This window comes from Crocuta crocuta, unplaced genomic scaffold, assembly GCF_008692635.1.
Source record: "Crocuta crocuta isolate KB4526 unplaced genomic scaffold, BGI_CrCroc_1.0 scaffold425, whole genome shotgun sequence".
NCBI lineage: Eukaryota > Metazoa > Chordata > Mammalia > Carnivora > Hyaenidae > Crocuta > Crocuta crocuta.
This window is the reverse complement of record NW_027531909.1, coordinates 682,995-700,244: the sequence shown is the minus strand read 5'-3', so window position 1 is coordinate 700,244 and position 17,250 is coordinate 682,995. Positions and strand designations below refer to the sequence as shown.

The 17,250-nt window shown below is 38.5% G+C and overlaps 1 protein-coding gene across 1 annotated transcript in view; it reads left to right on the top strand.

Moving 5' to 3' along the window:
• The window catches only part of MLLT3 (MLLT3 super elongation complex subunit), a gene marked incomplete at its 5' end in the record, with an annotated part of 302,329 nt that overhangs the window by 160,366 nt on the left and 124,713 nt on the right, over window positions 1-17,250 (top strand). Inside the window, one exon of the mRNA XM_077774663.1 lies at window positions 13,553-13,635. Coding sequence (XP_077630789.1) covers window positions 13,553-13,635 — 83 coding nt within the window. The remainder of the gene's footprint in view (window positions 1-13,552; window positions 13,636-17,250) is intronic.

The window sequence follows — 17,250 nt, the reverse complement described above, 5'->3', positions numbered from 1 at the left end:
GAAACTAAATTAGTGAGCTTTCAACATCTGATATGACAGCACATGAGGAGAACGACTTTTAGGAAACACAGATGTACCTGTTGTCCCATGATAGATTTAAATAAACTAGGCTTTTCTGCAGATGGGATTACAGTGCTTCCAAAATATTTACAAGCATGATAAGCAACTTTTCTTCTTCCTATTGTTTTAGCACTATTTTACATTTCCCTAATCTTCTTAGAGCGGAGTTGATGTTTCCATTCTGTAGGTGGTAGATTTACATGGAGAAAAATACATTCATCCATTTAATTAAATCCCTGGTTAGAATGGGTTAGGACTGGTGGTGGGATGTTCAAGCCAGTAAACAAGCACTCTGGAAACAAATTGCTGGTTTACTCTTTGTAAACTTCGTCTTCTTGTTATATATAAATGAATTAAGCTATAACAGAAGTCCACAAAGAAATTAACGGGAAATCTCTTAGCAAAATTCACATCTCTATTAATATTTGATATTTAACAAACCTAGGATTAATTTTAAAAGTGTGATATTAATGATTTTAATGTGTAATTTTGCATACAAGAGTCAGTAGTTTCATAATCAGAGTGGTTCCCTGTGAAGGTTGTTTTGGGACTTAGCTCACCTTCGTTCAGTTTTATAATTTATCTTTTGGAACTGACTCAGTGAAAGTTACCATGATCACACTGTAAGAGGAGGAATTTTTCTTCTGATTTACACGGAACGACTGAACATTAGCTGGCGTTTCAAGTGAGGGTCTTAATTATTCTCTTGTTTGACCTTTGCCTGTAACATTTGGTTTGAGTTGTGTTCTTCTCTTTGACTTTAAGATTCAACCACTGGCAGGAGCCTTATTTAATCTTTCTATTGAGCTGTTTCATCTCCTTGAATAGGGCATAAACCTATTCATCAACCTATCTTTCATATGGGCATGCTGTTCTGGAATACTATTAAGATTGAGTGCATTGTGGCAGGGTGCATTCCATTTAAAAAGCAATGTAATATGTTTCAGTGTGATTAAGAACAAGAGTGTTACAAGTGCAATATATGGTAAAATCATAACACTCAAGGGCTTTTTACATAATGTGCTATTCCTAACGTGCAAACAATTGATTTAATTTTTTACTTTAGCTTTTTAAGAGCATGGTGTTTCTCATAAATGCTGCCACTATATTCTGATGTTTCATTCCTTAATACTTGAGTTGATACGCTACTATAACCACATTATATCGAGTTCTTGAGAAATCAAATTTCTAGTTTGATTTATACATGTAAAACCGGGTCTTAGTGGATTCAATCTGACTTCATAATTGCGATGGAAACAAGAAGATGGAAATCTAATTTATAGAATTATTATTTTTTTTGGTATGAGGCAGCCTGTTAAGGAAATTAAATATCACTTATCTATTGGTCTAATAAAAATAAAATTCTTCTTTAATTAAGGAAAAACTCTTACCGAGAAACAATTGTTAAGAGTCTGTGTCATTCCGAATCTTTGTTTTTACTGTTCTTTTGTTTGTTTTGTCCTAATTTCCTGGTTGTGTTACAGCAGATGAGGTGTTTAACCCATAGATGTTTTATGAGTAAACAGTGATACTAAAAAGGACAGTGGATTTGCTTTCCAGTTCAGATAGAAGTGGTACATATGACTTGTCATTGGAATAATAGAAGATCAGACATAGAAGCCACGTCTGACGTGTAATCAATCGTTCCTTACGTGACCGAGGAGGTCTGAAGTGAGCAGTTACAGGGACCCTCCAAAGGTCCTATGTCCAGTTTGTGGTAATAATAGAACCAGAACCATATCTCCTGATTCCTTACTACTTTTTCTTTTGCAATAACCACAAGACTAAAATTCAGATTACATTTGTATTTTCTACTTGTTTGTTTTATTGCAGTATTTCTGTGTTGCTGTTCTGTAATACATAACCTTGGAAGCTTTGTTTACTGCCTTTTCACAGTCTGTGCTAACTAGAGCTTTATGAGTTTGAAAGTGGGCGGACAGTGTGGACCGACTGCTAGTGCTTTTAGTGGTGGATTGAGTTGAAAGAATTCCAAAAAGAATATTTTCTTTTTTTCACTTATCCCTGTCAAGAAAGAATCTGTAAGGCTAAAAATAAAACCAGATCTAAGAATGTTTAATTGAACTTGATTGTAAATATGTATGTTTAAATTAGTGTGTGTGTGTGTGTGTGTGTGTGTGTGTTGGGGGGGATGGATTTTTGTGAAAGTCCAAAATAAGTTCTGTAATGCTTATAGTTTATATTCGATTGCCATTAGATAACTGGATGATTTATAGTTGCCAGAACGTGTCTAAAGCTTTATAGGGATTATCTCATTTTGCCTTTAGCATGGATGATATCTTAAAGTTTAAGGGGCTGTATGATGTAGGTAATAGCATTAGCTCCACGTTTTATAACTGAGAGAACAGAATGTCTAATGTGACTGTCCAAGGTGCAGTCTGAACCAAGGGGCTCTTAAAAGTTCTGGCTCTTGACCACTAAGCCCTGCCTCCATGTTACATGTAATTTTCTCTGCCACAAAATGCTGCCTGTTAAAGTTTTTAACAGGTCCTAGATTTAAAATCGTAAATTATTTTTACTTCTCTGATTCATACAATAAGCTTCAGCAGTATTACTTGAGAATTTTCATGCTTATGTTCAGTTTTATAATTAAAATTGTCCAGTGGCAATTTTAACCTTCTCTTTCTTCATACTTCATCTCTGGTTTCTGCACTTCCCATTCTCCTTGGATTACTTGGTTTAATTTGGAGCAATGGTCAGTGTGCCTTGTGCATTATTTGTATACCTTCACTTCTCTCCTCAAAAGTAAGTGATTCTCTGTTATTCCCAAGTGAGATTAAAGTTGCTAGTCCATTGACTCTCACATTCTTTGCCAATATTCAGTTTTTTTCTTTGCTCTTAGAAAATGTGTTTATTTGGTAAATCAAGATGGAAAGGAACCGGGAGGAAATACCTAATTCAGTTACCCATCCAGTGGAGTGTTTCTCATGCACTCCAGCTTAAACTGATTGAAATCTTCTCCCATAAGCTTTTTCTAGAGTCATTCCTACACATTACAATTTTCTTTTCTTCCTCTTCCGAGGCACTATCATACCTGCTTTCTTAAAACAAGGATTGGGGCGCCTGCATAGCTCAGTCTGTTAAGTGTCTGACTCTTGATTTCAGCTCAAGTCATGGTCTCATAGTTCATGAGTTCAAGCCCCATGTCAAGGGATTCTCTCTCTGCCCCTCCCCTGCTTGCGGGTGCTCTCTCTCGCTCTCTCTTTCTTATCCTCTCAAAATAAATAAACTTTAAAAAATAAAAAAATATATTTAAAAAATAAGCCATGATTAAACCAGTGACGGACTCTCTCTCCTTCTCCCTGGTTTGTCTCCTAAGCTTTTCAGTTTGTGAGTTCTTATCTGTAATACTGGTTATTAATAGTTTTTGTGTTGGTTGTGATTTCTCTTTCATTTATATTTGTACTGTTTCCTCCTACTAAGTAATTCCTGGATTTCAGAGACCATGAGAGGTACCATGCAATTAGCATTGCATTTGTTAATCAGAAGGTATTTTGTAAAATTTGACCTATAAGGAAGAGTAGAAACCGTTTTTCTCCTATTATTATTTCTTTCTATTTAGTCCATAGACATTTAGCCCATATTTAGAACTACAAATCAAGGTGAGAAATCAGTGTAGCTCACTTGTATAATCAGGGTAGGCAGAAAATAGTAGATCACTACTATGTTTGGTAGGAGCAAGCAAAAAAAACTCATACTCTGTTAAAGGAGATTTAAAAAAAAAAAATCCCTGTAATTTCCTGAGGGATAAGGGTGCTAGGAGGATCTTTATTATAGTGATTTTTTTTAATGTTTATTTTTGAGAGAGAGAGAGAGTGTGCACATGGGCAGAGATGGGCAGAAAGAGAGGGAGACAGGGAATAATACCAAGCAGGCCTTGCACTGTCAGCACAGAGCCCGATGTGAGGCTGGAAGTTGAGAACTATGAGATCATGACCTGAGCCGAAAGCAAGAGTCAGGCACTCAACCGACTAAGCCACCCAGGTGCCCCTCTGTAAAAGCAGATTTACTTTAATGATACGGGTTAATTTTTATAATGTACTTTTGAACAGTAGTATCAGATTTTATTTTAGCAGTGAGTTGCACTTTTTTCCCCCCTCACATAATCTAAAGGGACCCTAATACTGTATCTAAAACTCAGTATCTGTCCTTAGACTATTTAAATGTTCGTTGTTGGGGGCAAACACCTCATTGCTTTGGTAAAAGCAATATACACTCTAGGGCAGTAGGGTTCCTGGAACCTACGTTTGACAACCCTTGCTTTTTAGAAGGGTAGTGATGGAAGATTTTTCTCTGGTTTATTTGGAAAGATTGGAAGATTGTCAGGCTACACAGGAACACCTTCCTGTATTCACAGTGTGTAAACAGTTGCTGTCATATAAGTTTTACCCCTATTCTGTCTTCATTTGTAGTATTTAATGGAGTTAAATCAATTAAGATACTTAGAATAGGCTATCTCTGTGCCAAGCGCTTCCCGGAAAAACTAAGTAGAATCCACAAGATGCTGAAAAGAAATCTTGCGCTGAAGTCTTCCTCTGAAACTGGAACAGTTGTGATTCCTTCCCTGGAAGCATTTGTTTTTACTATGGAAGGGGATTAGGCAAAAAATTAATTAACCAAGTATGAATTTAGCAAGTATTGAAACTGGAATTGTATGCTGTACAAGAAAAGATGGGGGCAACACATTTAAAAGTGGCTTTTACACACCGTGTGCTTAGTAAAAGAAAGAATTTTATTTCAGCCGAAAAGTATGCTTTTAAAATGAAATATATGTGTTTGAGAAGATTGTCACTTATGTGTTACAGTATTTTGAATGGCGTCACTCTTTTGTTCTTCCCTTTTCTCCTGACGCTTGTAATTTTCCCCCCCTATAGTGCTGTTTCCCTCTCCTTGAGTAGACAGCTTTGCATTTGTGATCTTTTTTCTCAAATTGCATTTAAAATCCACTACTTTTAATGGGTGGTGTTCCTTAGTCCAGACAGTTCCTTCTGTACTGTGTTTAAGAACTCTGAGGTTTCAAGGAACAGACTTAAAGAAACATATAGATCATTTAGGATTAGGTTGTACAAATCCCAAGAATGATACCTACCTATAAAACCTTCATAATGAAGAATCCCAGTGAAGATGTAACAAGAAGATGTGTTGTTTTCTTGGGAGTTGGTAGCATTAGGAGACTTTAAGTTTCGAGAAATGGGGTTGTGAGATCATAATAGCCAAACCTATGTGAGTGTTAAATGCCGAATCCAGGATAGAAGAGAAGTCCAAGTAGGCCATGTTCTGGAAGGGGGAAGTGTCTTCCCCTTGGAGAGCAGATGCAGGCAGGAGCTAGAGAGCCCTAGAGGCTAATGTAAGGACAGGCTTTCCTTAAGCTGTGTTCACATCTTCCTCGTAAGCATCATAAATAGCGTTTTTTCCCTGCCTATCCAACACTTGCTCCTTTTCTTCTTTCAGTTCTCAACTTATATGTCACCTCCTCAGAGAGAGAATACTAATCTAAAATAAAGAGGAGGTCTCCATTTCCATCATGTCAGCCTGCTTGATTTCCACCATAGCGCTCGTTACTCAATACTTTCTCAATATTTTCTTGTATGCGTGTTCTCTCTCTCCTCCTTGCCCAACAACCTGCTTAACCATCAGTGGATGTAAGTTTAATACGCGCAGAGGTCAAGTCCATTACTCTGTCTTGTCTCTAGCACAGAATCTATGCTCAGAGGACAGTGTCTCTGGCTAGAGTATCATCTGTCTGAGAGCAAGAATTCTGTCCTATCTGGGTAGTCCTATGATTATACAGCTCCTGTTAGAATGGATTAGGCTAATATTAGTGAGAAAAAATGAATTACTGTGAATGAGGAAATAAGATAATTTTGTAAACAAAGATGTTAAGTTTCTTTTTTCCCCTTTAAATAAAAAGCAGCACCAGGCTTAGTGACAGCTGGGCCAAGTATAAAACAGGGGGTAAAACACGGTAAGGCTTTGATGCCAGAGGCTGTCCTAGTGTTGTTTACTTCTGTTACATGCAGAAGTCACGAGGTGATTATTTTAGGAAATGTGATTCTTGAATAGCTCTTTATATATTTGGTTATATAGTAAAAAGCCATAAAGGGGAAATTGTGGCTCCGATGGCCAGCTTTTTGATGTAGTAATACATACTGAAATGGAGATGTTTCTGCTAAATTTTGAGAGATTCTTCCTTACTTTTCTAGAAGATCATTTTCCATGTAGCTAATGTCGCTTTTCCAGATGGATCTTCTGAAGTATGGTATTCTGAAAAATATCTTGCCCAAGGTTTAACTTTAATATTTTGCCCAAGGATTATTTAATTTTTTCATCCTTGAGAAAGAAATCTGAAGATTTTTCCATTCAAATAATTCTCAATGAAGGAATTAAGTTAGTCCTGGGTTGAACTTTTTCTGAAGATATACTTTTGCTATTTCCTATCAAAGTAGCTCAGAAATACATTTCCCCTAGGCCAACTTTTGAAGCAGTGTCATATACTGAGTTATCGCGAGGCGACTTGGGGCAAGATGGCAGAAGGGCTATCAATTTTAGTGAAAGATGAAGCTTGAATATTTATATGTAGTATTTCCTAAGAATTCATAATGTTGTCTAGTTTGGGGCCATTTTTGTATTTTGTTGGCTCATTTGTTATGACATTCCTTAAAGAAATGATTATGAAGGCAGTCTTTTTTTTTTTTTTAATGTTTATTTTTGAGAGACAGAGACAGAGCATGAGGGAGGAGCAGCAGCAGCAGCAGCAGCAGTGAGAGAGAGAGAGAGAAAATCTGAAACAAGCACCAGTCTCTGAAACAAGCACCAGTCTCTGAACCATCAGCACAGAGTCTGATGCGGGATTTGAACTCACAAGCCTGAGATCATGACCTGAGCCGAAGTCAGACACTTAACTGACTGAGCCACCCAGGTGCCCTGAAGGCAGTCTTGTTTTAACATTATTGTTCTGTGCTCTCAAGGTGGAATGGATTGTTCCAACCTCCGCTAAATGAGCTTTGCTAACTGTAACCGTTAACTGCTCCAAAAGCTAAAACTATGCATACGTTAAAAATGAAATCCTTCCCTTTTTTACCCTCTGGAGAGAGGGGCTAGGAATATTCTCAGTCTGTAGGTAAAGATTCCAAGTTACTAACAAATGAAGTCATGTTTATGTTTACCATTAAGGTTTTTTCAACATGACCAATTTGGAATCTTGAACTCTTTTTCAAAATCGAGGGCTTTCCTGTAACATTTCAACATTAATGATCCCTTTTTTATATATGTAATCCATTTTTTTTTGGTCCCCCTGGGCTGAGTGTGTATAGTATGAGGTTCTCTATACAAGTATAAACTTTATCCATATTATCTGTTTTTTCTTCATCATTTTTTGTGTTGCTGCTTATAGTGAGGACTCCATTACGCTGTTTAACTTACGTCATGCTTTCGCTCATTCTTGGCTTGCCATTTAGGCCTTTCTTCTCAGCTGTCAGGCTTGTTCCATCTATGCCTTTGAAGTTCACACTAAAGTTAATGTCCATTGACTCAACTCCATTTTGGAAATGATATGCTGGATTCAGAGATAAGAAGTGTCCGGAGACACGGCTATAGATAGCTTTTGGGAAGCATAGAATTAAATAGGCGTGAGAATGGAGCTTTTAAGGAGTATATATAGTGAGATTAGCTAATAGGAACAGTGAGAACAGAGGTTGCACCCAGAAGAGGGAAACCACCATTTTTGTTTTGGAGTATTGGCAGAAGGTTCTCCAGAGAAGATGGTATTTGAGTTGGTCCTTGAGAGGTGTTCCACCTCTGTCCAGTGGGCAAGTAAGTGTTCCACATCTGTCCAGTTAGCTAACTGTATCTAGCTTGTTTCATAAAACTTAGTGAAAGTTAATTGGACAGTTGTTCTCTTGCATGGCCACAGTTCTTTATTGCATTTAAAGCAGTTGGGTTTTAAGAATTGAGTTTTTTGAATTATAAACAGCAACCACCACAACAAGGTAAAAACCTCCACAATGGAATTCAAAAATTGCCTGATGTTACCTTTAGTCCCTTTTCAGGGAAATGAGGAAATGACTCAAAAGGGAAAAATATGTTTTGTTGTTTAGAAATACCTGTTTTGAAATGGGCTGAGAAACAATGGCGGAATCTTCTTGTGTGTGTGTGTGTGTGTGTGTGTGTGTGTGTCTGTCTGTCTGTCTGTCTGTCTGTCTGCTTATAGAAACAAAAAACCCAACTGTTGATTTCAAAATGTTCGTTTCAAAATGTCACAAGTGTAACATATCTAGGCGTGGCCATGTTCAGTGGCAGTGAAGCGCTCAGACCGCTAGATGCTGGCCCTGGACTTCTAAATGCTCACGCAGGACATTGGAGGGCAGAGGCGTCTGCCAGGCAGCACCGTGGTTCACTGTTCTTGGGGGCTCGGAAATGGCAAAACTAAAGCAGGAAGGGAAGGAATCCAAAATGCTCAAACTGGAAGGGACATTTGGCACAAAGCATTGGTAATGACCAGTCTGTGTATAGCGTTTGGTGTGTTTCCTTCCTGAAGGGCTCAGCACAGTAAATAAAGCAAAACCAATAATTATCAATGGGCAAGTGAGCCGTGTCCTTAACAAAAAGTATTCAGATGGGCATAAATCATAGTATCTAAGCCAACAGACTGGAGAGGAATCTACCAGCTGTTTTCCTAAGGATTAGGGGGAAAAAACTGTTGTCTAGTGATATTTTTTTTAAAGTTTTAAATAAGGGTCTTAAGGATCTATAAGAACTTCTTTTTCTTTTTCAGTGCTAAAAGATGGGATCTTTTAAATAATTAAACATATTTGTTGTGTATGTACATGAACTTTATAATATAAGCACGAATCTATTCATGTCACAAACATTTATTTCCCTGTACCAAGCACAGGTCTTTTGAAGGGTTTTTCTCCTAAATGGTGCATATTAAAAATCTCAGGTAATGAGTAAGATTTTGACTTACTCTGGGGTAATCAAAGCATGACCTTTCCCCCCCTTCATGTGTTTTCCTTCCTTGGATAGATTTTTTGCTCAGCTTAGTTAATGGTCAGTGTATATAGAGTTAGCATCGTAGTACATATGTTTATGGGTAATGTGCCTATTTTTGAGGAGCTATTTTAGGGAAACACCCCTATTGCTCATTATTTACATACATTTTGAAAGCTGTTCCTTTCCTGCATGAGTGTTGTGTGCTGGTAGATGATGGTATATGTGATTACTTGGACAGAGAACATTTTCTTTAGTTCTTTTTTTTTTTTTTTTTTAAATGTTTATTTTTGAGAGAGAGAGAGAGAACAAGTGGGGGGCGGGGACAGAGAGAGGTGGAGATACAGAATCTGAAGCAGGCTCCAGGCTCTGAGCTGTCAGACCAAAGCCCTACGTGGGGCTTGAACTCATGGACAGTAAGGGACAGTAAGACCATGATTTGAGCTAAAGTTGGACACTTAATCGACTGAGCCACCCGGGCACCCTGGTTCTTTTTTTTTTTTTTATGTTTATTTGTTTTTGAGAGAGAGTGAGAGCGAGAACAGGGGAGGGTTAGAGAGAGAGGGTGAGAGAGGGAGACAGGGAATCCCAAGTAGGCTTTGCTGTCACTGCAGAGCTTGACACGGGGCTAGAACTCATGAACCATGAGATCATGAGCCAAGCCAAAATCAAGAGTCAGCCAGTTAGCCAACTAAACCAGCCAGGTGCCCCTGAACAGAGAATGGTTTGAAAATGCCTCCTAATTAGAGCTTTGGAATACATGAACAGTAGAGTGTGGAAGGAGATCAGAGACATGCCATTCATGGCTATATAATGTTAGTTTCTAAATGTCACTGAAAGTCCTCTGGCTTGATTTGTTTACTTAGTCTCTTGAAATTTGGTACTATCAGAATGAGAACCAGCTCCATGCTGGGCACTCAGCTTTCAGGAGAAGACTCGTCTGTGGCAACATGGAACATTCAACAAATATTTGCTGAACACAACTTTACTTGGTTCATTGTTAGTACCTGAAGTTACAGATATGAGTAATAATGGGGTTGCTGACCTCAAGGGGCTCAGTCCCATGGAGGAGTCTGAGAGGTGAGTGAATGTTAATCTGCCAGTCTGTAAATACACCAACCTGATTTGTGCAGCAAGAGAAGCTCAGAAGAGGAACAAGGGAGATGTTCTGAAAGAGCTAACACCTGGGCTGGATTTTGACAGGAATAAGGGCTTCCAGTGATTTCTGCTGACTTAATTTGCATATTGAAAGAATGGATGTGAATCCCCCATTTTACTGTCACCTAAAAAAAATTGATGGCTTTCTGAAGCTGACTATCCCTTTAATAACTTCTGAAAGTTGGTCTTTTATTACATAGATCTTAAGATTATCTGATTCTCAAACAATTGAGATGAAGAGTGAGTTGAAGGGGTTAGGACACTTCGATCTTAAGAAGGTGACATAGTGGCCAGTGATTGTGGAACAAGTGTACTTACTCCCCCGCACCCCCAACCCTCCAATATTTATTTTTGAGAGAGAGAGACAGAGACAGAGACAGACACCAACACCGCAAGTGACAGAGAGAGAGGGAAAGGGAGACACAGGATCCAAAGTAGGCTCCAGGCTCCAAGCTGTCAGCACCGAGCCTGACATGGGGCTGGAACTCACGCCAAAGTCGGGCACTAAACCAGTTGAGCTACCTGGGCTCCCCAGAACAGGGATTCTTAATGAAGAGGTGTTGCTGAATGAAACCAGGTCTCAAAGGTGGTCCTATTAGTTTCACAATAATTACTTTATGTCTAATGGACTATCCCCACTGGCTAAAATGTTTCTTAGTTTCAACTCCTGTTTCTTTTTAAGAACTAGGTTAGAAACCCATGTTAATGATTTAGGTTATACGATACTTGAATAAATAAATTAACGGACTACTTCCCCTGGTTTGACTTTCTTCAGATTAGAACACTGAGTTTGTATTTGTCCTGCTACTGGTTTTCTAGCATGTTGAGTGTGTATAAAAAGTTTCTATGGTTTGCTTCTAATGAAGAAAGCAGGGTGCTCTACACACATTGTTCATCGTTATTTATGAAAATATTGCATTTAAAAATAATTGAGGTATGCGTTGTTAAATAGTTTCTTGTAAACCAGACTTTTACAGAATATTAATACATAACAGATCATTTCCTTTAGAGGGTGGGAAAAAATCTAAAACTTTCAATGAGAAGATGTGCTCACTAACAGCTGTTTCCTATAATAGAAGCAATTTGCATGCAGAATAGAGAAAATGAATTCTACAAAAGGGTGTATAGAGGAGCAGCTATAACTTCTCAGCCCACAGAATAAACTTCCTTCAAATGACGTTGGCATGATTAATCCCAAACAACCTGGACACTGAAGAGTGCTGTTCTGAAAAGACTGCTTTGCAGTCTGGAAATATCATGGGTGTAATATGAGTCTTCTGTTTGGGGCCGGGGGCGTGGTCAGTGCTTTTGGTGGCATACCCTCTCCCAAGGGCTCAGGGTATTTGAATATTCATGACAGGTTGGCAGGTGGTTAGTTGACGCAGGACTGAAGCTACTCTGAGTTGTTTGGTGGTTTTATTTTTTTTTTTTTTTTTTAATCAGAGAAACTTGTAAAGTCAGGTGNTTTTTTGTGGTTTTCATTTTTTTTTTTTTTTTTTTTAATCAGAGAAACTTGTAAAGTCAGGTGAAAGTCCTCATTCCTGATTTACTTCTGATGCCAGTTTTGGGGAAATGTTCCTGAGGTGGGCTCAAGGAGACTTCCAAGTTTATAATCCTATCTTCAGTATACCTCTTCATAACCATATTTGCACTTGGGGAGGGTCTAAGCAACTTTCATGTACATCATCATCATCGCCTATAAGAAAAATGCCTAATGCTTACATTCCTACACATATAGTCTTGCATCTTGACGGCCATGCTTACAGATGGGTAGATGGTGTTCTCTCTTTTAAAAGGAAAGGAAATGGAAACTAGAGAATTCTTAGTCCAGGGGCCATGGACTTGAGTCTTCTAATCGAAATCCAGGGATCTCTCCTTGGTGCTTTCTTTCTGTTTTCATCTGAAAAGTTTACATGACAGTTGGATATTTCATGGAGTAGATTTCCTGCCTCACTTCAGTAACTTTTTGAGAACTTATGTGTGCCAGGATCTGTGCTGTGTCTTTTATGTATATCATCCTGTTTAATCCTCACAGTGTTTGGAAGAAAACCCGAGGTCCAGAGAATTGGAGTAACTTTCTAGAGTTAGGCTGGTTAGTCTGAGATGGAGCCTGGATTGACACCCAGGTGTGCCTAAGCCCTTGACGCTTGGTGCTCACTGTGTTTCTGGGGTAAATGTTTCTGTCCTTGAGGATTGGAAGGAAATTACACATGACGTTCCTGAATGCGTGGTGATAAGGAACTCTGTTAAGCGTCACACCTGTGCTTCTGGCAATTACTGCTTTGGGAGGGTAAAAGGAGGAGAGACGGTAATGCTTTGTGGTCTGGAAAGACTGCAAAATTGGTGATGAAATTCAGATTTGAACTAAGAGGGGACATTAATAGTGATATCAAGGTATGAGGGAAGGGACGGGAGGACAGAGCATAGCTGGGAAATGTTGGGCATATTTGGGGGGAATTGGTGCACTTCATTGAAGCACAGGGAGATTGATGGGTGACAAAAGAGGAAGACTAGAAAGGTAGGCTGGGCCTCGCTTGGAGTTCAAAGGACTTGAACTACCACACAGAGGACTATGTCACCTTGACGTTCAGCATGCCCATGATTTCTTTGTAATACTACCAAATATAGTCTTAATTAGAATAATTTCAGTTGGCTTGTGACTGAGTTTGATTTACATAATTGATATCCTAGTGGTATGAAATCTTCGTATTTAGCTTCTTTAGGGTTTGTCTCATTTCCCAAGAGCTTGCCTAAATAGTCTTGCCTAGGTCTTTTTTGGGGGTAAATCAAGGAGAGTGACATGATGGGCACCAATAACATTGGGAGATTTTGGATTCGAAATTTTCTGAGGAGGGAGGGTATCTTGCCACGTTGTGGCGTGGAAATCAGGATGTCTCCAAGAAGTGAGGCGTGTAAGGGTGGAGGGATTTACACGAAAGATCTGATGTAGATAGTGCATTTGTCAGGGAACTTTCAAGCTTTGGATCATAGGAGCTCTCCCCAGTTTCCCTAAAGCTTTAGGGCAGAGTGGGAACAACTGAAGTCAAGTTATTGATGATCATGGTTGACTGTGGTAAAATGTCCCACATCAAGATATGAACAAATAGCTTACATATTTGCTTTACCTAGGAAAATGATTATAGATTCTGGAGAAGTATAGATCAGAAAGGCAGATGGGGACTTGGGAAAGGGCTGTGAAAATGGAGCATGATCTAGATAGGAGTATGGGGTTTCCTTTCTTTCTTTTTCTTTATTTTTTCAGAAGAAAGAATGTATTTTTGTCTTTTATTCTCCTCTCACCTATTTTTTTTTCTTTTTAATGTTGCAGTGTGCAAAGATCCACCTTACAAAGTAGAAGAATCTGGGTATGCTGGTTTCATTTTGCCAATTGAGGTTTATTTTAAAAACAAGGTATGTAATCTTCACCCATTAATCTTTCAGTAGAAGATCCTCCATTAGCCAAATAATGTTTAAAATAATTTTGATTCCTAAATACTTCTATCACTAGATGATTTTAAAATAAAAGTTAAATTTGTCTTCTAGGAATTTTGGCTATTGTTCCCCTTAATTATAGAGGAAGTGGCTAAAAAAGATAATTTCAGTTCTCTGAAGGAAGATTATATGAAATTCATTAAACTTCCTTTTTAAGAGAAGAATGATTACCATTTGAAAAAGGTTAATGTATGTTTGTAAAGTAGAAACGAAATTTTTTCAGTGAAATGCTCTTTTTCTCGTTTGCGTATTTCTAGAATTTTAGGCACTTGCAAAGAAATAATCTCTCGTTGTGTCCTCAACTGCCATGTGTACTTGGCATATGTATACAATACATATATCAACTTGATGTATTATGGATTCTACTGGATTTGAAGTATATATGTAGCAATACACACAGACTATATAAGATTGGATAAATTGTACAACCTCTGTAGGCTTCACTTTCCTTACTTATAAAATGGGGTAGGATAAGAGTATCTATCTCATAAGGATTAGATACAGTATGTCTGTGTACAATATTTAAAATACTGCTTCATGTATACATAAGCACTTAGTAAATGCTAATGATTACTTTTCTCAGTAATCCCACTGAAATGTTCACATGTTTTTTAATCAAAATCAGAATTTGTTAAGATGCGTTTATATCTGCTCATGTGATCTGGCTTGACATTAATGTATTGATTGTTCTTTGTCTCATTTCTTGTTGGGTTTCCTTTAAAAAGCTTTTAGCTTTCATTTGTTTTATTTAGAAAATTGAGACATAATTTATACACCATAAAATTAATTTTTAAAAAGTGAAAACTCCTTGGGTTTTAGCAGATTGTGCAGTCATCACCACTGTCAAATTCTATGACTTTCTTATTATTTTCATCACCCCATACAGAAATTCTGTACCTATTGGCAGTCACTCCTCATTCCTCCCTCCCTCAGCCCCTGGCCATGATTAATCTACTTCCTTTTTCTGTGTAATTCCCTCTTCTGGCAATTTCATATTAATGGAATAGTGCAATAGGTGACCTTTTGTGTCTGGCTTCTTTCACTTAGTATATTTTCAAGGTTTATCCATGTTATAGGATGTATCAATAATTATTCTTTAATAACTGAATAATATCCGAATATATAAACATACCACATTTTGTTTATAAATTTGTAATTTGATGGACAGTTGACTTACTCCCACCTTTGGCTACTGTGAATAATGCTGCTGTGAATATTCATATATAGATTTTTGTGTGGACATACATTTTCAAATCTGGTATATATCTAGATGGAGTAGGTGGGTCATATGGTATCTGTCTGTTTCATTTTTTTGAAGAAGTGCCAACTGTTTTCCATAACACTGTTACATATTCCCACCAGCAACGGTGGGAGGGTTTCAGTTTCTCTGCATCCTGGAAAATGCCTGTCATTTTCCATTTTTTTTTTTGAAGTTTTATTTATTTCTAGGAGAGAGAGAGAGAGAGAGAGAGACAGCGTGAGCAGGGGAGGGTCAGAGAGAGAGGGAGTCACAGACTGAAACAGGCTCCAGGCTCTGAGCTGGCAGTCAGCACAGAGCCCGATGCGGGGCTCGAACCCACGAACCGCGAGATCATGACCTAAGCGAAAGTCGGACGCTTAACCGACTAAACCACCCAGGCGCCCCTGTCATTTTCCATTTTAAAAATTATAGTAAACAGGGGCACCTGGGTGGCTCAGTCAGTTAAGTGTCCGACTTCGGCTTAGGTCATGATCTCACGGTTTGTGGATTCAAGCCCCGCGTCAGGCTCTGTGCAGAGAGCTAGCTCAGAGCCTGGAACCTGCTTCAGATTCTGTATCTCCCTCTCTCTGACCCTCCCCTGATCACGTGTCTCTCTGTCTCTCAGAAATAAATAAAACATTAAAAAGAATTATAGTTATCATGGTGCATGTGAAGTGGATTTGATGTGCATTTGCCTGATGAGTTGTGATTTGTGAACATTTTTTTTTCATGTGCTTATTGTCCATTTGTTTATTTTCTTTGGAGAAATTGCCTTTTAGGGGCACCTGGGTGGCTCAGTCGGTTGAGCGTCCGACTTCGGCTCAGGTTATGATCACATGGTTTGTGGGTTTGAGCCCCCTACTGGGCTCTGTGCTGACAGCTCAGAGCCTGGAGCCTGCTTCAGATTCTGTGTCTCCCTCCCTCTTTGACCCTTCCCTGTGCACGCTGTCTCTCTCTCTCTCAGAAATAAATAAAAAACATTAAAAAAAATTTTTTTTAATTTTTTGCCCATTTAAAATGTTTAAATTTAACATTTTTATTTATTTTTTGAGAGAGAGAAAGAAAGTATGAGCCAGCATTGAGGAGGGGCAAAGGGAGAGAGGGAAGGAGAGAGAGAGAGAGAGAGAATGAAAATCTTTTTTTAAAAAAAATTTGTAATGTTTATTTTTGAGAGAGAGTGCAAGCGAGGGAGGGGCAGAGAGAGAGGGAGAGAGAGAATCCCAAGCAGGCTCCACACTGTCAGTGCAGAGCCTGATGCAGGACTTGAGCTCATGAACCATGAGAGCATGACCTGAGCTGAAATTACGAGTGGGTCACTCAACCAACTGAGCCACCCAGGTGCCCCTAAGTGGTTGTTTTTATGGGAAGGTTCCAGAGCCTATCTCTTCACCCATCCCCATTTTCAGAACTCTAGAAATTTAGTTAATGAAGATCATGCAGTGCTTTTCTTCCCTCTTGTCACACTGTTCACATCCGGGGTTTTATTTCATCTAGGCATTGGGCTGTCCATAGGAAGAATCTAGGCTTTAAAGCCAGAAAGGGTGTTGTTCCAAAGAAACGGGAGGATAGACACTTATGGTCTCCTGGGAGGATCATACTGGTTACAGCATTCTATTCCCATCACCTTAAGTCAATTTAACATTGCACGGACTTCGATTTGGAAACAATGCTGTAGCAAAGTATCTTCATCTTCTCTCCTTTTTTGTTTTTACCTTTTCGGGTCATTTTTACAGGCTGTCAATTCAACAAAAAATACATTTTCTGCATGGTCCAATTTCCTTATTTGCAGAAATAACTGGAATCTCCCTACACACCAGATTTTAAAAGAGGACAAAAGAAAGATGAAGAGGCAGCATGTATTGTATGCGTGTGAGCATGAGCATATATGTGTGCACACACACACAAGTTCAGTCTCCTCGGCACTTTGGGTAGTCACTCTTATTATGGATGAGAGACATCTTGTTTACTTGTTTTGTGAAGAATATTAGTTTATTAAACAGTGAGGGAAGAAAGAGGCACATGAGATGGAAAGCAGTAATTCCTGTGGAGCCATTATGAAGGAGACACTTGGCCTAAATGCTGTGAAGCAGATTTTCTGTTTAGCATCCATATAGCTTATTTCTATTGTCTAGTTTGAGATTTTCATTAAGATTTTGTATTTTATGGTGATTGCTACTTTTATATTATTTTTTAAAAAATTTTTTTAATGTTTAATTTTGAGAGAGAGACAGAGCGTGAGCAGGCGAGGGGCAGAGAGAGAGGGAGACACAGAATCTGAAGCAGACTCCAGGCTC